This window comes from Eschrichtius robustus, chromosome 13 (assembly GCF_028021215.1).
Source record: "Eschrichtius robustus isolate mEscRob2 chromosome 13, mEscRob2.pri, whole genome shotgun sequence".
NCBI classification, from domain to species: domain Eukaryota; kingdom Metazoa; phylum Chordata; class Mammalia; order Artiodactyla; family Eschrichtiidae; genus Eschrichtius; species Eschrichtius robustus.
The window spans coordinates 60,372,573-60,396,477 of NC_090836.1; the positions used below are offsets into that span (position 1 = coordinate 60,372,573).

General features: G+C 36.4%; 1 protein-coding gene across 2 annotated transcripts in view; it reads left to right on the top strand.

The window, feature by feature from the left end:
• TBC1D15 (TBC1 domain family member 15) overlaps nucleotides 1–23,905 on the top strand; it is a 69,351-nt gene that overhangs the window by 37,227 nt on the left and 8,219 nt on the right. The window contains exons 6-13 of one of the 2 annotated variants that reach the window (XM_068561048.1): nucleotides 771–873; nucleotides 1,865–1,915; nucleotides 2,223–2,420; nucleotides 3,527–3,655; nucleotides 4,644–4,747; nucleotides 5,690–5,784; nucleotides 16,331–16,447; nucleotides 22,466–22,566. In XM_068561048.1, the coding sequence (XP_068417149.1) occupies nucleotides 771–873; nucleotides 1,865–1,915; nucleotides 2,223–2,420; nucleotides 3,527–3,655; nucleotides 4,644–4,747; nucleotides 5,690–5,784; nucleotides 16,331–16,447; nucleotides 22,466–22,566 (898 nt within the window). The remainder of the gene's footprint in view (nucleotides 1–770; nucleotides 874–1,864; nucleotides 1,916–2,222; nucleotides 2,421–3,526; nucleotides 3,656–4,643; nucleotides 4,748–5,689; nucleotides 5,785–16,330; nucleotides 16,448–22,465; nucleotides 22,567–23,905) is intronic. The other variant, XM_068561049.1, reaches the window with a different exon arrangement.

Below are 23,905 nucleotides of genomic sequence, written 5' to 3' on the forward strand. Positions count from 1 at the left end.
ATTTATTACAGCTGACTTACTAAATTATAAAACTTTCTGAACAGAAAAAAGACTGGATAATTCATTTGATTATTTCAAATTAGATGTCCATTTGGAAAGCATTTTGTTTATTCTGTAGTTATTAGGAAGTGTGGAGAAAAACTTATATCCGGAGCTTAATAAGCAAGAACTAAAAATATACTGTACCTGAACTGTACATTACAACCATGTGTATTTATAATAATGGTTAGCATAATTAATGATCTTTAACAAATAATTAAGACATTGTATCTTGTATTTTTAACATCTTATATTGCAGTACTACCAAGCTGTGGAGTGAAGTTGGAAACCATTTCAAAATAGGACATTTTCCTGTAGTGTACATATTATATATACTGATGAATCCTAAAGTGTGTTTCAACTTTCTTTATAAGAGAAGATATATTCTTATAATGGAAGATATATTTGTAAGAATTTTCTACTATAATTCTAAACAAAAGTTTGGGTTCATTATAATTTAGTCCTCTTGGCTTTACCTAGAATAAAAATATACTTCATCCCTTTTGTATTTGTTAATTTAATATTTCATGTTCCATGTAGTTTTGGAACTCATTTAAGACAGTTACTAAGTACTTGCTAATATTGAATTAATGGGAAACAGTTCTAGAACTGGACACCTAAGGTTTTTTGTTGTTGTTGTTACGGAAAAATAACTGTGCATTAGTAATTATTTAGGTAGTCATTGACGCGGTGTGCTACTGTTTTCTACAAATCCCTTCTTTTTATTACAGATCTCCGCAAGACAAAAGAACACTTCTTGTGAACTGTCAGAATAAGAGTCTTTCACAGTCTTTTGAAAATCTTCTTGATGAACCAGCATATGGTATAATACAAGTATGTTTCTTTAGTCTATCTTATATTAATCTGTTTGTCTGACCCCATTATTTTGTATGCATCCTACCTCTCACTTTCTCAGAGATGATACAGAATGAGGCAAGTGTCTGCATGTGTAAACCTTATGGAACTATTCTCTGTAATTTTATAGAAAGAATAATATGTGTCATATTATTTGTAAGACTCAGAAGCTTCCTTGGTTCTTAATTACTCTTACAGCAATTTTCCCCTTTATCATAATTGAAATTGGACATCAGATTTTTATTATCATAGCTTGCACTGATTAGGTGAAAAGTCATTGGGTAAGCCACTTCGAATTAATCAGTGATAAGCTTATGCAAAAATCTGGTTTGAATTTTTATTTTTTGTTCAAGTTGGTTCATTTGGGGTCAGTTTAGTCTAATTCCTCTTAAAGTATTTGAGTATATTCTTGCATTTGGCTAAAAATGTGCCCTTAACACAGGCAGAAATAAAGATAATTTATTTTTCACTCAGGTTGCTGTGTAAACTAATGACATTTTTGTTTACTCATTCATTTATTCACTCATTCATTCAACAAATGTTTGAGTGCTTCTTTGTCCCACATGGTATCTCTTTTTGGTTCTGAAGATAAAGAGGGAACTTTTTAGGAAGGAGGACAAAAGAGCTAAATACTGATTAAAATAAAAAGTGAGGGAACTGTTTTTCTTATTGTGAAAATAATCATTTTAAAGATAGACCTTTAAGAAGTAACTATTTTTGCTAAATATGAATAAGCATGCAGTTTGGGATTTAGAAGTAACTCTAGCGGTAGAAAAACTTTTTTTACTGTTTTCTAGGACAGCACTGTCCAGAACAAATTACTCTTGTTGGCATGATTCACCAGTTATGTAATTAGATTAAAACGTCAGCTAATATTTAAATATTGTGAGCGTTTAAACTTAGCTATCAAATATTTTGTGTTAGACTAGTGTGGTACTACCCACTTCAAGAAATACTTTTTTCTGTGAAGGCAGGACTGTTAGAGAGAAGAAAGCTGTTGTGGGCCGTCCATCAGTGGAAAGTAAGCACTGCAGATATTTCTGGTGTGTGCAGATTGAATGAAGCCTGCAAATCATGTGTTTATCTGCAATTCAATCAGTAGCATTAGCTTGCTATTTAATGTACTATTTTAACCAAATGAAAAAATTGGCTTAGAAAATTTAAATTTTTCTTCCCAGAAAAAAATAAAATTTTAAAATAATCTTAGAATACTCTGTTTTAGTTCTGATTTTCCCCCCTTTAAAAACCTTTGCCCTTTTGCCTGTCATGAGGTATTTTTATTCTTTATCTGAATTAATTTTGCCAATATTTTTCTTTCTACTGCATAGAAGATTAAAAAGGACCCTTATACAGCCACTATGGTAGGATTTTCCAAAGTCACAAACTACATTTTTGATAGTTTAAGAGGCAGCGATCCTTCTGCACATCAACGACCACCTACAGAGATGGCAGATTTTCTTAGTGATGCTATTCCAGGTTTAAAGATAAATCAGCAAGAAGAACCAGGATTTGAAGTCATCACAAGAGTGAGTGGAGTTTATATTAATATAGCTCTTGTATTTTAGCAGGAGAAATGCTTTTTAAAGTGTACTGAATGTTATAGAAATAGTGTACTGAATGTACTGAAAAGTGTACCGAATGTTATAGAAATAGAACCTCAATTTTGGTCATACCTGCCTCTTTCTCACAGTCCTTTATAACTTTTGCTCACTAATATATCTAACAACTAATGCTTGTCCTGCCACCAAATTCCTGGTTTCTTCTTCGTCAACTACTACTTACACTTCTCTGTTCATCAGTGTTGGATCTCTTTTCTTTGATTACCTTTTGATAATAATGAACAGGTTGTTTGTTTCATTGAGTGTATAGCAGTGAGTAAATAGTAAGCCTTGCATGTTGCCCCTAGTTCTGTTCCTTATTTTTGTTTTCTTAGACACTCTGCACAGGCAGCTAGTCAGGACACTACTCGTGGGCTTTTATTCTTATGTGAATCTTTTCTTTTTTAAGTAAGATGGATTTTGGCCTTGAATTATGGCAAATCTTTATATATGCTCAACAAGACTTGAATTTGCTACAATTCTAGGCTGCACATAGTTAGAACATTATAAAATATCTAAATTGTAGTACTTAATTAAAGGGCTTATCTTGCAAATGGCATTTTAAAATCACCAACATCTGTTAATTGAATGAAAACCTGTAGAAAATGCCAAGTAGAGCTAATGGATCATGAATCAATTCTGAGAGCTACAAATTTTAGTTTGGAAGAAAAGCTAATTTTAAATATGATTAATGGAATAATACTCTTTTTTAATAATATAGCATACTATTTAGTGTGAAGGGTCTGTTTTAGAATTTACATGTTGAATGTTCTGTACTTATGTAATTGAAACCCAAAACAACAAATTTTTTTTGTTTCTGAATTTATAACCCAGTTATTTGTGTATTTAGTAGGAGGGCAAAATGTATGGAATGCTATTGCAGTTTATAAACTAAACATTGGAAACTAAGGGAAAATATTAGAAATCTTAGAACTTATGTCTGAGTAATAGTATTTTAGTTTTAGTTTCTATATACCTTGATTTCATTTCACTTGTTAAAGGTGTACTCTTTATTGCTTATCTTTTTATTTTAGATTGATTTGGGCGAACGACCTGTTGTTCAAAGGAGAGAGCCAGTATCATTGGAAGAATGGACTAAGAACATTGATTCTGAAGGAAGAATTTTAAATGTAGATAATATGAAGCAGATGATATTTAGAGGGGTAATTACTTCAGTATTTTAAACTGTTGGTATTCAAGTTGTCGTTTTCTTTTGGGAGGTGGGAGGGATGAACTCCTTTTTGATGAGTGTTGCCTTAAAATCCCTGTAGGACTGAGTGAGGTGTTTGTGATGTCCCTGAGGGTTGGGTTGGAGGGATATACCACTAAGCCTATGGAAAGGTATTCTTTCTTACTTGAAGTTCTGTGGGTTATATGAAGGGAGGCATTTGTGTTCCTCAGTGGTAGTTGCCTTATCTAGTAAGGATTGGGTTTAGAAAGACTAATCAGTTCCACTGTCTGCTATACAGTCTACTGTCCACTCTTCATTGTTTACGCTTTCTGGCAGCTGCTTCCATCTTCAGAATCTAGAAGTCAAAAACAAGGTAGTTTTTACTGAATTGAGTTATTTTTATGTACAGGCATACCTCGGAGGTATTGTGGGTTCGGTTACAGACTACTGCAGTAAAGTGAATATTGCAAATAAGCGAGTCACTCACATTTTTTGATTTCCCAGTGCATAGGAAAATTACGTTTGCACTATACTGTATTAAGTCGATTAAGTGTGCAATAGCGTCATGTCTAAGAAAACAGCATATGTATTTTAATTAAAAAAAATACAAAACCAAAAAAAATAATAACAATGACATCAAAGATCACTGATCACAGATCACCATATCAAATACGATAGTAAAGAAAAAGTTTGAAATATTGCGAGAATTACCAAACTGTGACGTGGAGACATGAAGTGATCAAACGCTGTTATAAAAGTGGCACTGGTAGACTTGTTTGGCACAGGGTTGTCACAAACCTTCAATTTAATAAAACATGCAATACCTGAGAAGTGCAGTAAAGCAAAGTGCAATAAAATGACGTATGCCTATATAAAACTATCTCTTAAATAGTAGTTTTTCTGTTTATGTGCAAGTTTTGTGAACTTAAAGTATTGCATTCATTTTTTACAAATGTGTTTAATATGCATGTTTTCTTCAGGGACTTAGTCATGTGTTGAGAAAACAAGCATGGAAATTTCTTCTGGGTTATTTTCCTTGGGACAGTACCAAAGAGGAAAGAACTCAATTACAAAAACAAAAAATGTAAGTAATGGTCTTTTGTGTGCTCATTAAAGAAATCCAAGTAACTCACCCATATAAAGTGGAATAGACTAGGGTAGGGGAGCATATTTTTATTTTCATCTTTTTAATTTAAATATTGTGAGCCCTGTAGTTAATTTCAAACCAGAAACACTTATTAGAGGGACTTCATTGCAGTTACATTGGTGAATATGTAGAATGATGGTAAAAAAATTCTAGTCCCCTTGTATAAACATTTTAAGCATACAAAGATATAGATTTTTAAATATATCTCATTTATCTTGATTCATTTTTACAATTTATTATGAAATTATAAAAATGGCTCATAAGTGTATTTGCTATTTAGGTTAATTACCTTTAAATTATTTTCCTGGTGCTCTTATAACATAAACTGGCCTTTTTTGACTTGAAAAGAAACACAGACCAACTTCCCAGGTATACTTATTCCCAGTTTGTCAGTCTAACCTTTTATTTAAAGCTCACTTTCAATCATTATGTGTATATTCAAACTCAGACAGTCCTTTCTCTTCTCAACATGTTTGCCAGTCCTTCTAAGACATTTTCACATCAACAAGTTTCTATAGTAATCTGGTTGGAAAATGGTACTCTTATGTCACATTGAAAAAAAAAAAAATCTCATAGGTTTGTATTTGTAATTATTCGGAAACTTTAGTGGCTAAAGTATTTAATGAGTGGAATAATTTTAGGTCTGATATTAAGGACTGAAGTAGATGTTTCCTTAAAATCATACCTAAATTATTCTAGTAGTTTAAATAAAGTTTATGACATGTATAAGATTTTATTTTTCCTTTGATCATAACTTTAAACATTTCACTATCATATTTATAAATTTACATCTCACTAGCACCATAAATGCTTTGATACATTAAATTTGTTTTTTAGGTGTTCAAATAACCTTTTTTGGTATAAAATTGTTTTCTATAGTGATGAATACTTCAGAATGAAACTACAGTGGAAATCTGTCAGCGAGGAACAGGAGAAGAGAAATTCGAGGTTAAGAGATTATAGAAGTCTTATTGGTAATTTTTTCTTAATTTTGAAAATGCATGCGAGGGTTGCATGGAAGTGTTGATAAGATTTAAGAAATGCAGGTATATACTACAGAGTTAGGGCCCAAATGAAAAATCAGAGGCTTGTGGCAAAGATTCTTACCGCGAAAATACCTAGAACCTCCTAGGGCAGCCTTCAGAATGTGATTTGGGCACTCTTTCTAGCTGCAAAGCCTCTATCTGGCTCTCTAGCCCTCCAAGAAAGCTGACATTGTTGTGAACTTGGGCCAGATAATAAAGGTTGTAAAACTTTCTCTCAGAGAGGAGGAGATCAGGATGGTGGAGTAGAGGGCGCAGAACTCACCTTCCCCCTCAAACACACCAGAAATCATCTACATGTGGAACAGTTCTCACTGAAAACTAACTGGAGACTGGCAAAAAGACTCCTGTACAGTAAGAAAGATAATACACGATATTGAGTAGGAAGGAAAGAGAAGTGATGAGGTTGGGACCTGTGTCCCTGGGAGGGGACTCAGAGGAAAAGGGAGATTACATGGGTGGAGAGCCTCCTTGGGGAATGAGTGGTCTGAGCCACATATTGGGCACCCCAGTCCTGGGGTCCAGCAGAGGGAAGATGAGCCCTCTTGGCTGGTTGGAGGGCTGTGAGACTAACAGGAGGGCTGTGGGAAGCCTGGACTCTGCTCTTGAGGAATGTGCGCATGCTTGCTTGCTCCTGAGGCAGGGTGGAGGGGGTGGATTGAAGACTGTACAAGTGGCTGGTTGGTTTCCTGTGACTGCCCCAATGCACACCCTGGCTTGAGCTAAGCAAACACCCCAGCCCTGCTTGGGAGATCGGCTGTGAGACACAGAAGCAGCTCAGACCTGAAGCAACATATGAGCAGGGTGGGGGCAGCCATTACTGGCACTTACACAGGCGGAACATCAGAAGCAGTGTGAATGTCTGACCCTTGCTGGACCACCGTAGCCCATGCCCCTACACACTCAGAATGCCCACACCAGCCCTTCCTGTTCCAGCACTGTCCCCGGTGGAGGAGATACATGGGAGTGCACACTCAGAGGGATGGAAGTGACCTTGGACCTGGCCCTGTCCCTGAAAGGGAGGTGACAGCCACCAAGCAGAGGGGAAGCCCCAGGTCACACCTGGCTCTGGCCCTAGGCCCTTCGTCTCCCACCACACCTCCTACCAAGGTGATAGCTACCAGCGTGCTCTCAGGAAAGATGTGACCCGTGTTCAAGTCAAATCCAGCTCTCCCTCCAAAGCCACTGGGCACATGCTAACTGTATGGGGGTTCTCCCACATATTGACACCCTTAAACGGTTTCTCTATGAAATTAGGTGAAAGTTAAGCAAAATGAGAAAACACAGGAATTTGTCTCAGTTGAAAGAGTAAGAGAAAACCCCTGAAAATACTCATGAAATAGAAATAAACAATTTACCAGGTAAAGAATTCAAAGCATTAGTAATAAGAATGCTAACGGGGGCTTCCCTGGTGGCTCACTGGTTGAGAATCTGCCTGCCAATGCAGGGGACACGGGTTCGAGCCCTGGTCTGGGAAGATCCCACATGCCGCGGAGCAACTAGGCCCGTGAGCCACAACTACTGAGCCTGCGCGTCTGGAGCCTGTGCTCTGCAACAAGAGAGGCCGCAATAGTGAGAGGCCCGCGCACCGCGATGAAGAGTGGCCCCCGCTTGCTGCAACTGGAGAAGGCCCTCGCACAGAAACGAAGACCCAACACAGCCAAAAATAAATAAATAAAATAAAGAATTATTAAAAAAAAAAAAAGTAAAGAAAAACCTCATGGTGCACTCATTTAAAAAAAATGCTAACTGAAGTAAGGAAAGTAATAGATGAACATAGTGAGAATTTTAAGACAGAAATAGAAAATATAAAAAAAGAATCAGAACTGAAGAATACAGTGACTGAGATGAAAAACACCCTAGCAGAATTAATAGCAGACTGGCTGATATAGAAGAACACATAAGTGGTCTGGAAGATAGGATAATGGAAATCATCCAATCAGAACAGCAAAAAGAAAAACAAATTTAAAAAATGAGAACAATTTAAGGGACCACTGGGACAATATGAAGTATACCAACATTTGCATTATGGGGGTCCCAGAAGGAGGAGAGAGCGAGAAGGGGTTGAAAATGTATGACATTTTTTCACAAAACTAGAACAAATAATCCTAAAATTAATGTGGAACTACAGAAGACCCCAAAATGCCAAAGCAATCTTGAGAAAAAAGAATAAAGCTGGAGGTATTATGCTCTCTGACTTCAGACTATACTGCAAAGCTACAGTTATTGAAACAGCATGGTACTGGCACAGAAACAGACACACAGATCAGTGGAACAGTATAGAGAGCCCAGAAACAAACCCATGCGCTTATGGGCAGTTAATCTACAACAAAGGAGGCAAGAATATACAATGGAGAAAAGACAGTCTCTTCAATAAATGGTGCTGGGAAAACTGGAGAGCTACATATAAGACAATGAGATTAGAACATTTCCTCACATTATATACGAAAATAAACTCAAAATGGATTAAATACCTAAATGTAAGGTGTGAAATCATCAAAATTCCTAGAAGAGAACATAGGCAGAGTACTCTTTGACATAAATTGTAGCAGTATTTTTTTGAATCTGTCTCCTAAGGCAAAGGAAACTAAAGCAAAAATAAACAAGTGGGACCTAATTAAACTTGAAAGCTTTTGCACAGCACAGGAAACCATTGACAAAATGAAAAGACAACCTACTCAGTGGGAGAAGATATTTGTAAATGATGGGATTGATAAGTGGTTAATATCCAAAATATATAAACAGCTCAAAAAAACCAGACAACCAATTAAAAAATGGGCAGAAGACCTGAGTAGACATTTTTCCAAAGGAGACATACAGATGGCCAACAGGCACGTGAGAAGATGCTCAACATTGCTAACCATTAGAGAAATGCAAATCAAAGCCACAGTGTGATACTACCTCATACCTGACAGAAAGGCTATCATCAAAAAGACTACAAATAACAAATGTTGGTGAGTATGTGGAGAAAAGGGAACCCTTGTACACTGTTGGTGGGAATGTAAATTGGTGCAGCCACTGTGGAAAACAGTATGGAGGTCCCTCAAAAAACTGAAAATAGAATTACCGTGTGATCCAGCAGTTCCACTTCTGGATATATATCTGAAGAAAATGGAAACACTAATTTGAAAAGATAGATGCACCCCAATGTTCATAGCAGCATTATTTACAATTGCCAAGATATGGAAGCAACCTAAGTGTCCATCAACAACAAATGAATTGGTAAAGATGTGGTATGCGTGTGCGCACGCACGCGCGCGCGCACACACACACACACACACACAGCGGAATATTACCCAGCTATAAAAAAGAATGAAATTCTCCCATTTGCAACAAAGTGACTGGACCTAGAGAGTATTACGCTTGGTGAAATAAGTCAGATGGAGAAAGACGAATACTCTGTTATCAATTATATATGGAATATAAAAAAATACAATGAACAAATGTGTGACAAAACAGAAACAGACTAATAGATATAGAAAACAAACTAGTGGTTATCAGTGGGGAGAAGGAAGAGAGGTGGGCCAAGATAGGGGTAGGGAATTAAGAGACACAAACTACCATGTATAAAATAGATAAGCAACAAGGATATATTGTACAGCACAGAGAAATATAGCTGTTATTTTGTAGTAACTTTAAATGGAGTGTAATATATAAAAATTTTATCACTATGTTATATACCTGAAACTAATGTGATATTGTAAATCAACTATACTTCAGTTAAAAAAAAAGAAATCAGAATGGAAAGTACATTAAAATGTGTGTTTAATATTCTTGGTCGTTCCTCTTCCAATAAGAATATGAGTTCAGTCAGTATAAATACTGATATATTTCCTCTTGAGTTCCAAAACATGAATTAAAAAAGAAGTGTTTAACTTTACTTGTTAATTTTCATTAAGAAATTATTGTTATTCCTCATTACAGAAACACCTTGTGTTTATTATAGAAAAATTAGAAACTATAGATGAGCAAAAAGAAGAAAATAAAAATTTTGTTTCTGTCATTCAAAGGTAACAACTATGGTTAAGAGGCTTTGGTTTATATCCCTCCAGACCTTCTCTTAATATGCAGATATTTAATTTTTAATTAAATAAATGACTCCAGATAGTAAATTTTTTATCAGTATTTAAGAATTGAGTAACTATTTACCTGGGAATATCTATTCTCTAAAAAAGAGATACTTGATAGAATTTTACTTTAAAAGAATTAGACTTATTTCTAAATAATTACTGGGTTGTCTGGCTCTTCTGATAAAGGCCAGGTTGGCATAAGTTACTGAAGGTATGCATAATTACTGCTGTATATGTCTACCTGATAACCTCCATTAAACAGATAAGAAAATTGAAGCATTGAGAGCATAAATGACTTGTCCAAGTCACATGGTTAATAAGGGCAGTACCCAGTATTAATGCTGTTAAGTATTTTACATAGCCTCCATATAATTTTAGGATAGTTTTTAATAGTAGTGGAACTTGTTTGTAAAATTCTTATGCTGTATTTGGTTTTGTGTATCTATAGCTTTATAAATAAAGATAGAGGGATGTTTTTATCACCACGGTCATCACCACCATCCTATGGAAGAAAAAATTCTGTAAATCGTAGTTAGAAATCCTAACATAACTGAGTGATTTGGCAGCTTTTGTGTAGACATAAAGACAAATTTCAATTTTCAGTCGAAAAATAACTTTTTTTCCTGAAAAATAAATTAGACCAGAATAAACTGTGTCCTTCCTCTGGTTAAGACAAAAGGTTGGGGATCTTGAGGCATGGGGTTATCTGAAGTTTCCAACTGAAGCCTCCTGTTATTTTCTGTTTCAGTGGGGAAAATGATAATGGACTGTTTCTTCCTGCTTGGAAGTATTGGGACTGAAAGAGATCTTAGAGATAAACTAATCCAGTATGTTAAGCCTTTTCCTTCCGCATGCCATACTCTTCCCTTTTTGTCAAGCAACAGCAGTGATGACTCTGATCTTCTCAATCTTTCTTGTGTCCTATTTTCACTGTTTCCATGAGATTGGAAGAAAAATTTAGATGTTTTATATGCCCATTATATAATTTGAATTGAGACAAAATTTAGTCCAATTTTCTCATTTTTAGCAGATAATAAACTTGAAGCTCAGAAAAGGTTAGTAAATTGTCTTAAGTCATCTATCTAGTTAGTTCCATAGCATAGACTCCTTCATAATCAGATCTAATTATTAAGTGGCCTTTCAACTTTACTGTGCTTTCTACTAATAGAAGTATATATACATTCATTTTAAAACATTTTTTTCCTGTAGTATTTTTTCCCAAAAGTATTCTTCAGGAAAAATTACCAAAAGCTTTTTGTTGCTGTTTTTTTTGTTTGTTTTGGTATAAATTCTCTGTATTGAAAAAAAATACACAGATAAGCTGTAGGCCTTGTGGATCATGCCAAGAAGTTGACTGTCAAGTATGAAGAGGAACTATTGGAGTATTTTAAATAAGATCATTATATGTTAAAGTCATTTTTTCTGCTCTGTGGAAATTGGATTGAATCAAGGTAAGAGTAGGAACAGGGAGACCAATTAGTAGGAATGACTCCAAAGCAAGAGATGGTGGTGGTGGAGATGTAGAGAAGTAGATGGATTCAAGTTATATTTTGGTGATAAAATTGATAAGACTTTCTGATGTATTAAATGTGGGTTATGAAGGGGAAAGAGAAATCAGGGATGGGACTACATTTCTTGGCTTGAGAAATTGGTCATTTGGTGGTGCTACTTACTGAGACGCCTGAGGTATAGTGAAATTGAATTAGATGTTATATATATATATATATCTTAAGGTGAGATATACAAATGGAATGTCAAGTGGCTAGTTGAATAATCTGGAGTAGTCTGGGTAGGATATATAAATTTGGGTATTATCAATATAAACATCCATGGGAATAGATGATGTCACCTAGGGAAAAAAGAGGTAGATAAGAAGGCCCAGGAATCCAAGTCTTCAGAGCACTGTTTCCTAACTTTGGCTGCATGTTAGAATCAGCAGGGGTCTTTTTGGAAATCACATTGATTATTTTAATCATATGTTCATTCATTTAATAAATACTTACTTAGTGCATATTATATACGAGGCTCTCCTTTAGGCACTGGGAATTCATCAGTGAACAGAACAGACAAAATTCTTGTGGGGAGGAGCAGACAGTAAACAAGATAAGTAAGTAACATATGTGGTATATTAGTGATAAGTGCTAAATAAGAAAAATAAGGCAGGGAGGATGGTTAGGAAATTTAATGTGTGATGTTGCAGGTTTAACTTGGGTGACGAGAGAAGGCTTTTACTGAGGATGTTATATTTGAGTAGAAACTTGAAAAGGGGAATGAGTGAGCCATGCAGATATCTAGGTGATGGGCATTCCAAGCAGAAAGGAACAACACGTGTTAGACTTGTTTACATTACATTCCAGGGTCTCTGCATGTTTGAAGTACAGCTGGGAGGTGTGGCTGGAGTGAGTTGGTGTAGAGTATAGAAACTGATGAGGTCAGAGAAGAAACAGTGGAGGAATAGGTACAGATCACATAGAGCCTTGTAGTGTATTGTAAAGACTCGAACTTTTACTATGAGAGAGATGGGAAGCCAATGGAAGATTTTGAGCAGAAGAGTAACCTAATCTGACTTGTTTTTAGCAAATCACTCTGGCTACTATATGGAGAATAGCTCTGGGGGGGCAAGGTGAACGTAGAAAGACCATTTGAGGCTATTGCTGTAATTTAGATGAGAGATGATGGTTGCTTGAGCCAGGTGGCTAGCGCTTGAGTGAAGTTTGAATAGAGACTTAAAGAAGCAGAGGGTGTATGCTCTACCACTATCTGGGTGAAGGACATTTTGGGCAGAGGGGAACAGCATGGTCTAGACTTGTTTCTGCTTTAGGACTTCCACATGTTAGAAGAAGAGCAAGGAGACCGGTGTGGCTAGAGTGGAGTGAGTCAGGGTGGGGGGGTGGAGTGAGTGGGTGGGAGATCTCAGTGTTGGTTTCTTCATGTATTTTGGAGGTTTAACAGATACATCAGTGTCAGACAAGAGAAGCAAATACTCAAGAATGACAGAGTTTTTAAGGTGAGCAACTGAAGGTATAGAGTTGCTGTTTTTTATTAAGACAGGGAAAACTATGAGAAGCAAGTTTGGAGGGGAATATTTGGAGTTTAGTTTTGGACATATTAAGTTTGAGAAAGCCTATTGAATGTCCTTAAGAGTAGGAAGTGGATATATAGGGCTGGAATTCAGAGGACAGCTAGGGGCTGGGGATAGAAATTTAGAGGTTATCAACATATAGATGGTAGGAGACTAGATGAAATTGCCAAGGGAGCGAGTGCATTTAGAAAAGAAGAGGTCTGATAACTTGAGCCCTGAGGCACTTTAACTTACAAGTAGGGACAATTAGGAAAAGAGACTGAGAAAAGAACCAGAGAAAAAGGAGAGAAAACATGAGAGTTTGTCCTGAAGTCAAGTGAGGAAAGTATTTCAAGAAGGAGTGACTGGGATGTCAAGTAAAATGAAAACTCGGATTGACTGTTGAACAGAGTAATAAGGAGATCACTGAAGATTTTGATTAAAAAAGAGTTTTGGTGGAGTGGTGGATGTGACAGCCTGACTGGAGTGAGTTCAAGAGGGAATGGGAGTAGAGGACATGGAGAAAATGTATACAGCTCTTTGAAGAAGTTTTGCTGTAAACAGTCGGGAAGAAAATGGGGCGGCAGTTAGAGGGAAAAGTGAGGTTAAGAAAGGTTTTTATGATGATGAGAGAAACAATGGTATGGTTGAATGCTGGGTGGGAATGGTCCAGTAGGAGGAAAAACTTGTGAAACTAGAAAAGGAGGCAAGAATTAACTAGAGCAGTGTCCTTGAGTAGCCAATAGGGCATGGATTTCATGCACAAGAGGAGGTATTTGATTGTAGCCACAATCGTGGAAGCTCATGTGTAATGATAGGAGAGAAGGGAGACTTTGGGTACAAGTGCAGTTATGCGGTTAAAATAGTGGGAATCTGTGGAAGTTCTCTTTGGATAACTTCTGTTTTCTCAGAAATAGGAAGCAAGATCCTCAGAGCTAAGGTGTGGGAGAAGATAACATGTTGGAGGCTTGAGGAGAGAGGAGAAGATGTAAAACAGCTATATGAAAAGAGAGAGGGAATGCTGAGGGAAATAGAGCGTGATTGCCAGGCAGCATTAAGGATCCACTTGAGGTTAGTGATAGTGAATATAAAATGGATCAGTCAGCATGGCTGTGCTTTTCTTCAGTCTTTTTTAGCTACATCAAGTTAGATAGAGAGTTGGATTTAATGAAGACCTTTTAAAAAAAATTTCAGTGCTCATTTTCTTTCTAGGAATAGTTTCTAGAAATATTACTTCCCTTATATCATTTAAAAATTTTTTAAATTTATTTTATTTATTTATTTTTGGCTGCATTGGGTCTTTGTTGCTGTGCGTGGGCTTTTCTCTGGTTGCAGCGAGCAGGGTCTACTCTTCATTGCGGTGCGCGGGCTTCTCAGTGCGGTGGCTTCTCTTGTTGCGGAGCACGGGCTCTAGGCGCACAGGCTTCAATAGTTGTGGCTCCCTGGTTCTAGGGCACAGGCTCAGTAGTTGTGGCGCACGGGCTTAGTTGCTCCACGGCATGTGGGATCTTCCTGGACCAGGGATCGAACCCGTGTCCCCTGCATTAGCAGGCGGAGTCTTAACCACTGCGCCACCAGGGAAGTCCCTTTATATCATTGTTGATACCTTTTTGTTTTCTGCCTGGCATGTCAGTACTAAATAACTATACAAGAGGAAAGAGAGGCAGATAGTTCATGAGGGCACAAATAACATTTTACTGTGTTTAAAACACCTATTAAGGAAGATATTCTATATTGGCATTATGACTATGTAAATTGTGCTTGAGTTAATGAAAAATAACTTACCATGTACCTCTATCAACTATGATATGAGAATGAAACATTTTGGTGTTTTTAAATAAAGTTTGACATTTATAGCATGATTTTTTTTGGTATTGCTTTTCCTTGTTTGAAAAATGTATTCGCAGTTCTATAGATATATGCTATATTTATATTTATTAAGCTATTTTAAGATAGCTTAACATAAAGCTAGAATATTGTCCTGCTGATTTTTAAAATGCCCGTATAGAATCTAAACTCATGTCACGTTAGATTCTGCTTTGTTGTAAAATACCTCCTCATCTCTTCACAGCAATTATTGAGAATGTTTTCAGATTATTCAACTTAATGGGGGGAGAGGACAGTTATAACTTTTAAACAAAATTGATTATAGAGTAAATTAATCACTTTAAATTTCTTTAAATTATTTTTTCGTAATTTACTGAAGGATTGAAGTTTGCGGAATGCCTTTTTAGTTGTAAGGTCTTTCACAACAAGATGCATCTAGCAGGTATCAGTGTTTGTTAATTGAATTGTCAGTACAACTTGAGATACACTCCTGGTGATGTTTCTAAAACTGTTTTTAATGTCTTAAAATCATTTCCGGAAAAATGTGGATTTTCTATTTTTTCAAAATTAAAATAGATTGCTTATTTTATATGTAAACTATTTATTTATTTATTTATTTATTTAATATGTAAACTGAATAATGTATATATGAGAATGAAGAAGTAATTTGTCCTAAAGATGATTATGGAACATGACAAAGAAGTTGACAGTACTTCTAATGAATGAAGCAATTATGAATGAAACAAATCTCTTTGATTACACTTGATTGCATTGTAACTTTTTTCATTACTGTTTTCAAATACTACTGCCTATCACATGTATTCATGACTGGCATTTTTTTTTTTTTTATAAATTTATTTTATTTATTTATTTTTGGCTGCTTTGGGTCTTCGTTGCTGTACGGGCGTTCTCTAGTTGCAGTGAGCGGGGGCTACTCTTTGATGCAGTGCGCGGGCTTCTCATTGCGGTGGCTTCTCTTGTTGCAGAGCACAGGCTCTAGGCGCTCAGGCTTCAGTAGTTGTGGCTCGCGGGCTCTAGAGTGCAGGCTCAATAGTTGTGGCGCACGGGCTTTGTTGCTGCGTGGCATGTGGGATCTTCCTGGACCAGGGCTCAAACCCATGTCTCCTGCACTGGCAGGTAGATTCCTAACCACTGTGCCACCAGGGAAGCCCATGACTGGCATTTTTATTGCTAACTAATGTGAACTATTACTTGGTGTTGGTTTTAATTAATTGAATGTATTTCCTGCTATTCAATTAAAAGATTTCTATGTTTAGATAAAAATTGAAAAATATTTTAAAATATACCCAAGAGGAGGTTGACTGGCTTTGGAAAAAAATTCCAAAATGTTACTTTATTGCATATCTGAAATGGAATTTGATGAATTTTTTCATTTTAAAAGCTTGACAAGAGAGTAAGATTAATAACAAGAAAAATAACTCTGTACTTGTAAGAGGTGAGCTTTATAAAAATCTGTTATTCTAAAGGTTTTCAAATATGTGATGATTTTCTTCCTCAGAAAAAGATGTTAACAGAACAGATCGAACAAACAAGTTTTATGAAGGCCAAGATAATCCAGGGTTGATTTTGCTTCATGACATTTTGATGACCTACTGTATGTATGATTTTGATTTAGGTAAGTTCTCCTCTAACATCCTAATTTAAAGATATTATGTACGTTTATTTTAGAATTTAAATTTATTAACTTGTTAGGCACATGTAAATAGTTCTGTGGCCTAGTTTTTATAGGGGTGTTCCACAGGGGACTGGAAACTTAAAAGGCTGTGGTTCCCAAATTGTGCACCAAGGAGCACTGGGTTGCTGCAGCAGACTCATGGGGACAATGTGGGATATTTTAAATATTTGAGGGAAATACAGTGACGTCTGTAGGACAGTGCTCTAACTACTAGCTGGAGTAGTAGTTCAGGGTTTCATCATTACATCACCAGACTCCTTCTGATGAAGTTGTATCTTTACAAAGCAGAGTTTTTGGCCTTGCTATGATAAGCAAGTACTGTGTGAAAATAGATGAGGATGGTGGTATCCAATTGGATTCCAAGGTTTGAGTAGTGTAGTGCCCAACAGGTGTTAAGTTAAATAGGATATGAATATTAAGTTGTTTGGATCTGTTTAATAAATGGAAATTGTTAGTAATATTTTTGAGCCTAGGGATGCCTGGGAAAACAGTTCCTGAGGCACTAAGGGTACTGTGAATTGAGAAAGTTGGGGAACCTTTTTTTGATAGGCTTTATCCCTTGTGAAGAAAAATGCTGATTTGATATTATAGACAAATGGTGCAGATAATTATCTAGGGCATGTGGAGCTTTACTCTCTTTTCTTGGTTAGTCTGTTTTCTACCAAGAATGGGTTGGAAAGACTGGAGTTGGTGGTGGGAGTGGGGGATTGCATGGGGAAGTGATGCTAAGGGATAGAAAGCCTAAGGAACCAATATTTTAAGGGACAAGAGAACTTGAGCTGTTTCTTTAAAGGACCAATAAATTCCCTAAGCATCAACCTTTAAATAAGTATAAAGAATGGAAAAGTTTGAGTTACCTACTGATGTTAGTGACTCCCAAGTAGAGGATAGTGAAAGTAGATGTTTCCAGATTACCTTAATAGAGCTTGAGACATCTTTTGGGGAAGGTAATTGGGTATTTGTCATATTAAACCCAAATGAAACTTGAATTATGGGTACATTTTCTTCACTGTTTGTATCTATGTGAATTCCTTTTGGATTCTTATATGTAAGTTAGGGGAAGATGTAAATTCTGTTGTGGATCTTGAAGCATCAGCCTCTGGTGACAGTAGTTGAATATCACAGATTTCTCTTTAAAATGTGAAATGTAGCCAGTCCTGTCTATCACACCTATAGTGAGTCTCAAATTGGATTGTTGAAAATATTAGTAGAGTGCTTCTCAGGTTACAGAGTGCTGTTATTACTCAATTTTGATTTCAATTTTGATTCTGTGAGAAGCCTTTTGAAGAAGTGGGGAAATAATCCCCACTTTATAAGTAAGGTTATATTGATTTAGACACTGACTCAGGGTTGTACAAGTAGTAAATATTGGACTTGGGGTAGAGACCCAGGTCTTTATTTCAGCCTGGCATTCTCACCTTTACACATTCAGCACCCTGACCCATTGCCGTCTTAGTTTCTGTTAACCACTGTGGGGAATAGGACTGTCGTCCTAGGGAACAAGAGGCATTGCCCTGTACTCTCAGTTGGTAATTTTGAGATAGGAATTAATGCATATTCTCAGAAGGAGTTCCTGAATGCTCAGATTTTTCAGGAACTGAGTCCCAGACCAGCTATTTGGATAAATTGCTATTTCCATTTGTCTGTATTAACCCCACATTCTTTCCAGTCAAATACTTTAAGTTATTTGAAACATACCCAGGGATTTTATTAAGAACTCTGGCCTTGGGAGAAGCCAGGGTAGTTTTCATAAAGCACTGGACCAAATTTCTTGCTTTTTACTCATAGCAAAGTAATCCGGGCTGTAAATTTACTCTTATAGTTGATTCTTTCCTATTGAGTTGTTTGGCTTCTTAGCCCATAGTTGAGGTGTAGGTGTATTTGTGTTGAATATAGTCTCATTAATAGTGAGGAAGAAGACAAAAGTTACCAAAAGCAGACAGGAAGAGCAATTTTTAGTTAGTGCAGACACTATCTCTAAGTTGTTTCTATGGGAGGTATCGTTTTTTGTTTTTAAAGAAATTCACGGTCATTCATTCATTCATTCATTTATTTATTTATTTATTTATTTATGACTGTGTTGAGTCTTCGTTTCTGCGCGAGGGCTTTCTCTAGCTGCGGCAAGTGGGGACCACTCTTCATCGCGGTGCGCGGGCCTCTCACCATCGCGGCCTCTCTTGTTGCGGAGCACAGGCTCAGTAATTGTGGCTCACGGGCCCAGCTGCTCCGCGGCATGTGGGATCTTCCCAGACCAGGGCTCGAACCCGTGTCCCCTGCATTGGCAGGCAGATTCTCAACCACTGCGCCACCAGGGAAGCCCTTGTTTTTTTTTTTTACAGTGTATGTTCATAATCTGATCCTGAATAAGCAGTAAAAGGTTAAATTATACTCAAAATACTGTATGTAAGAAGGCAGGAGAGTGTCTAGTTAAAAAAAAAATGATTTCCACCTCTTAAGATTTAAAAAAATAAAATTGATCTTCTCATAACCGAATAAGCTTCAGTTAACCTGGAATGTTGACCTGTATATAGATGAAATTTTTCTTTTCTCTTTAAGAATGTGTACACTAGGATGGTAAGGAGTTCATTTCTCACACCTCCACACGGAAACAACTTTGCTATGAAAATAATTTTGGGGAACTACTTCAGAAATTGTAGTAGTGCTGATTAAGATGTTCATCAGTCAGCACTAGTGCAGAATCTGAGCATCACTGAATGCTAATTTAAACAGCTTTAATCTTTCTTTAATTAAAAGGAATTTGTACATTAATTCCACACCCACAACTCATGACATACCCCAAAGAACATCATGTATAAAATAAAATGGATTAAAAGCAACAACAATATGAAGATTAATTTGACTGCTTGCTTTAACTAAAACTTTATGGTAGTGATCCCGTATGAAAGCTGAAGACTTAAAGGATTAAATTAGCTTCTTAGAAATTTTTATTCATTATAACTTTATAATAAAGCACTTTTTCCGCCCCAGAGGAAAGGTGCTTTGTAAATCTTTCGAACAGCATGCTTTGAAATATTTCTGTTACAGACTATACGTGGTCAGACCCAGGAAGGTGGTACTCTTTTCCACTTTGTTGAATTCACATAAATTTCCTTCATGCTTTAATTGGTTTAGCCTTCATATTTGTCATTGCTTTCACTGTGTCATTGCCATGTAGGAAAGTTCTGATGATAACAATCTAGTCTTCCTTCTAACCTACTTATTCTTTCTCAAAAGTGTTGTATTAGTCAGGGAAAGAAGTAAAGAAAAAGAAAGATTTCTTATAAGATACTGGCTTATGTGATTATGGAGACTGAAAAGTCCCACAGTCTGCCATCTATAAGGGGGAGACTCAAGAAAGCTGGTGGTATAGTTTAAAGACCTGAGAGCAGGAGAGCCAGTGGTGTAGGTGCCAGTCCTGAGTCTGAAGGCATGAGACACCAGGAGCACTGAGGGCAAAGCGCTGTCTCAGCTCAACCAACCAAGCAGAGAGCAAATTCAGTCTTCCGCCATCTTTTTATTCTATTCAGGTCCTCAGTGGATTGGATGATGCCTACTCACATTGCTGAGGGCCATCTGCTTTAATCAGTTCACCAATTCAAATGCTAATCTCTTCTAGAAACACCTTCACAGATACTCCCAGAAATAATGTTTAACCAGACATCTGGGCATCCTGTGGCCCACTCAAGTTGACACACAGAATTAATCATGTCGTGTGTATTATTTTAAAAAAAGCATCTGCAATAAAGTTGTATAAATGCTTACATTTAGATATCATGTCGTATGCCATTTTTTCTAGCACTTTTCTCTAAATGTCTTGGTAACTCCATTGTTTGGTACTGTAATAATTGGATACCTGCCACGGGAACCTAAGTTTGTGTGTGTGTGTGTGCTAACGTGCGTAGGGACATACTTTTCCGCAGGGTGTAGGATAGACATAGTGAGGTTGGGCGGGATTAGGCGTAGCAGTAGATGATAGTGTAACTGAAAGTGGGGTCCGGCTGCTCGTCGCTCAAAAGCCAATAAAGAGGCCAGGCTGGCGGAAAGGAAAGTTTGTTTTGTTTTGGATGCTGTCAGTGTTGGGGTCGGGGGGTGGTAAGGGTGGACGTCTGTCCAGAGGCCGATTCCCACCACTGACAGTCAGTGGGCAAGAGCTGTTATAGACAGAGGGAGGGGCTCTGTGCAGAAACAGCACAGTCAGCTCTGACCATCTTGAAATTGGTCATCAGTGGTCTGATCAACATCATCTTGATTGTTTTAAGTACAGCTAATCTTCAGCTCTAGGGTTGGTTTGTTTCCATTTCTTTGAGGCCAGTTCTCGGAATTGTGGCAGCTCATGGCTGCAGTCTGGTCATCATGTAGTTAACTTCTTCCACCTGCTGGGGGTTTCAGTATCTTTAAGACAGCTCGCAGGATATGGCTCAGAATATTATCTACAGCCCTTGAGGAGGAACTAAAGATCCTTGACTATGCTTAATGACTAAACTATTATTATTTGGTCTCCTTTGACTGTTTTCCTTTGTTTCTGCATTTTCTCACTTCTCTGGTTAAACTTATTCTTTGGCTAAAGTTTTTCCACAGACAAAAGTCAGGCGGAGGACGTGGGGGGCAACGTGACCATAGGGTCCTGCTCCTTTTCAACAGGGTAGAGGCTAAGAGCAGATAGAGCTAAACTTTTATGTGTAAGGAGATCCTGAAGTGAACTGTCTCTTTCTGCTATACTTTTAATCTGAATTTTCTCAAGAGACTTTGGCTTACATGCTTCCTGGGGTCATTTTTAAAGTTTTCTTCCAGAATAGGAAGAGTGATGTAAAATTGTGTATGACTGCAGGCAGAAATATACCCTCCCTTTTAAAAATATATACTGTTTTAAATGGCTTCATTGCACACAGATATTGGTGAATGATAAGAATGTAAGTGTTGGCTGCAAATGAAAGACTGTATGTTTTCCACAGACTTCCCAAGCTATCACTGGGAAAAAAAAACCTCTATGTAACTTTAACGAATGTACAAAAGTTACCAAAGTTGAATAATATGTATGTGAAAAGACTTAGTAAGAGCTCTTGTCCCTTTGTTGATTCAAGAATCTGTATCTTAAGTCTGAAATCTAATTGTAAAACAGTTAAGAAAATTGAGGATTTTATAAGATGGAACTAAAAAATAAGACGTTTGACATGGTCAGGTGAAAAGCAAAACTAAGATTTTTTGTTTGTGTTTTAAGTGAGGGGCCTGATTCTTTAACTTTCCAATTTTTCTTTTAATCTAGGGCTGCAAATTAGTGTCATGATGAGAAATTATAAGAGCACAAGAGAAAGGTGGTTAAAATGGTAGTTTTAGGTACAAAATATTGATTGGATTAAATAAGACCATTTGCTAGCATTGGTTGGGTCTAGAGTAACAGCAAAAGGGAAAAAAAAGAGAGAACATAAATACAACCACTTAAAAGAGGTAATTTTGTTGTGATTCCTTTTGGGTAGATTACCAATGTCTGGTTGCTAAAGCAGTTGGATCCTTTTTAGTTCCTATTTTACTGGGCTTATTCCTCGTAGTTTGGTGGTGGTTGACTACTGTGGCCTTGCAACTTTCTTCCCTTTGACTTTTTTTTTTTTTTTTTTAACATTTATTAAATTTGATATTCCTCTGGATTTCCCTTCACCCCTCTTCTTTATCATAATGCTTTTGCACATTATTTTTTAATAATATCACCCTCTCTTGATAATGATATTTACACTAAGACACATGCTAGCAGTTATGTATCTGTTGACATCTCAGTACAAAACAACTCACCTTTCTCACCTGATTGCTAGATTTCCTCCTCATTGTTTACGAACATCAGTATCTACCAGTTTCTGAAAACAAGAAAAAAGATGCAGTTTTAAGTGAAATGGTGGTGATATGCACAGATGGATACATAAAGCTTAGGTTTTTAGAGATATGATTAGTTTTTTCTGTTCTTCTTAGGATATGTGCAAGGAATGAGTGACTTACTTTCCCCTCTTTTATATGTGATGGAAAATGAAGTAGATGCCTTTTGGTGCTTTGCCTCGTACATGGACCAAATGGTAAGGTTCCATTCCAAACTAATTTTGAAAATTTTAGTTGTATAATAATCTTATTATATAAGATTGATGTTTATATTTAGCCAATTATGGTAGAACTTAAAAAAAACTGCTCTATGTTGTTTGTTCATTTGTTTCTTTTTTAAATAGCCTTTTCAAGAGGCTTGGAAATGCTGGTATTGTTTTCAATACAAAAAGTAGATAGTAAGTGCCTATAGAACAGGAATAATCAGGATTTAATATTGGTAAATGCTTATGATCTGCAGAAGAACCATGAGTCATTATAGAATATTGATGAAATAGATGATTTCAGTTCTTGTGAAGTAGTTGAACTTTCATATCATCTGTTTCAGAGATAAAGCTTAGTCATGCCAAGTAATATCCTTAGCTTTTGTGAACATTTTGTATTTTGTCATTATAGTGGCTGATTTTTCTCCAGATGTGTTTGAACTATTTGTAACGTTGACAGCTTCTTAGTTTTTTCCTAAGCATGCGATTATTAGAGTTGAACTGTGTCTATATATACATATTATTATAAGGAACATTTTATCTATTATCATTGATATATCTTGGAGACAGAGTTCTAGGACAGTAGTACAGTATTAACAGGAAGATAAAATAGCACAGTCTTCTCAAGTAATCTATTAGAAAGGGGAAAAAAAAAGGAAAGGGGCTAAGAGCATATAAAAGCATATGAAATCCAAAGACCTGACTACATAGGTCACTGTACTGTTTCAAAATAAAATAAATATACTTGATGCTGGGCCTTGATGGTTGGATATTGAAATGGCTTGCTTGCAAAGGAATAAAGATTTGAATATGTAGTCATATAAAATGTTTCCCTGTAGTGGAGAGTCTGGGATACAGATGTGAAATTTTTTGATTACTTCTATGTTTTGATTACTTCTATTTTTTGATTACTTCTATTCTTCCTCTCTTGCTTGCCTATTTGTTATTTCCCCTTCTAATTTGTCCCAATTTTATCTGTTTCCTCAAGTCTCTTATCCATGGTTCCAACTCATCCTCACTTCTCCTAGTTCTTTTCCATACTTGATAAGATTTGATAGTTTTAAAATGTTCTTTTATTATTAAAGTAATATTCAAATTATATAGTCTTTTACCATGAATTAATGTTTTTGGATTATTTGGAAAGATTATTAATTGCAGTAATATGGTAATATCATAGTTTGTATTCCTTACCTTTTTGATTGATTGATTTTACCTGCCTTCTTAGTTCCAATTACTCCCAGGTGCTCTAGAAATCTGAGGCATTTGTTATAAAGGTCTGTACAACTGATACTAATTGTGTAAGAACTGTTGTCTGCTTTCCTTGTGTTTTTGT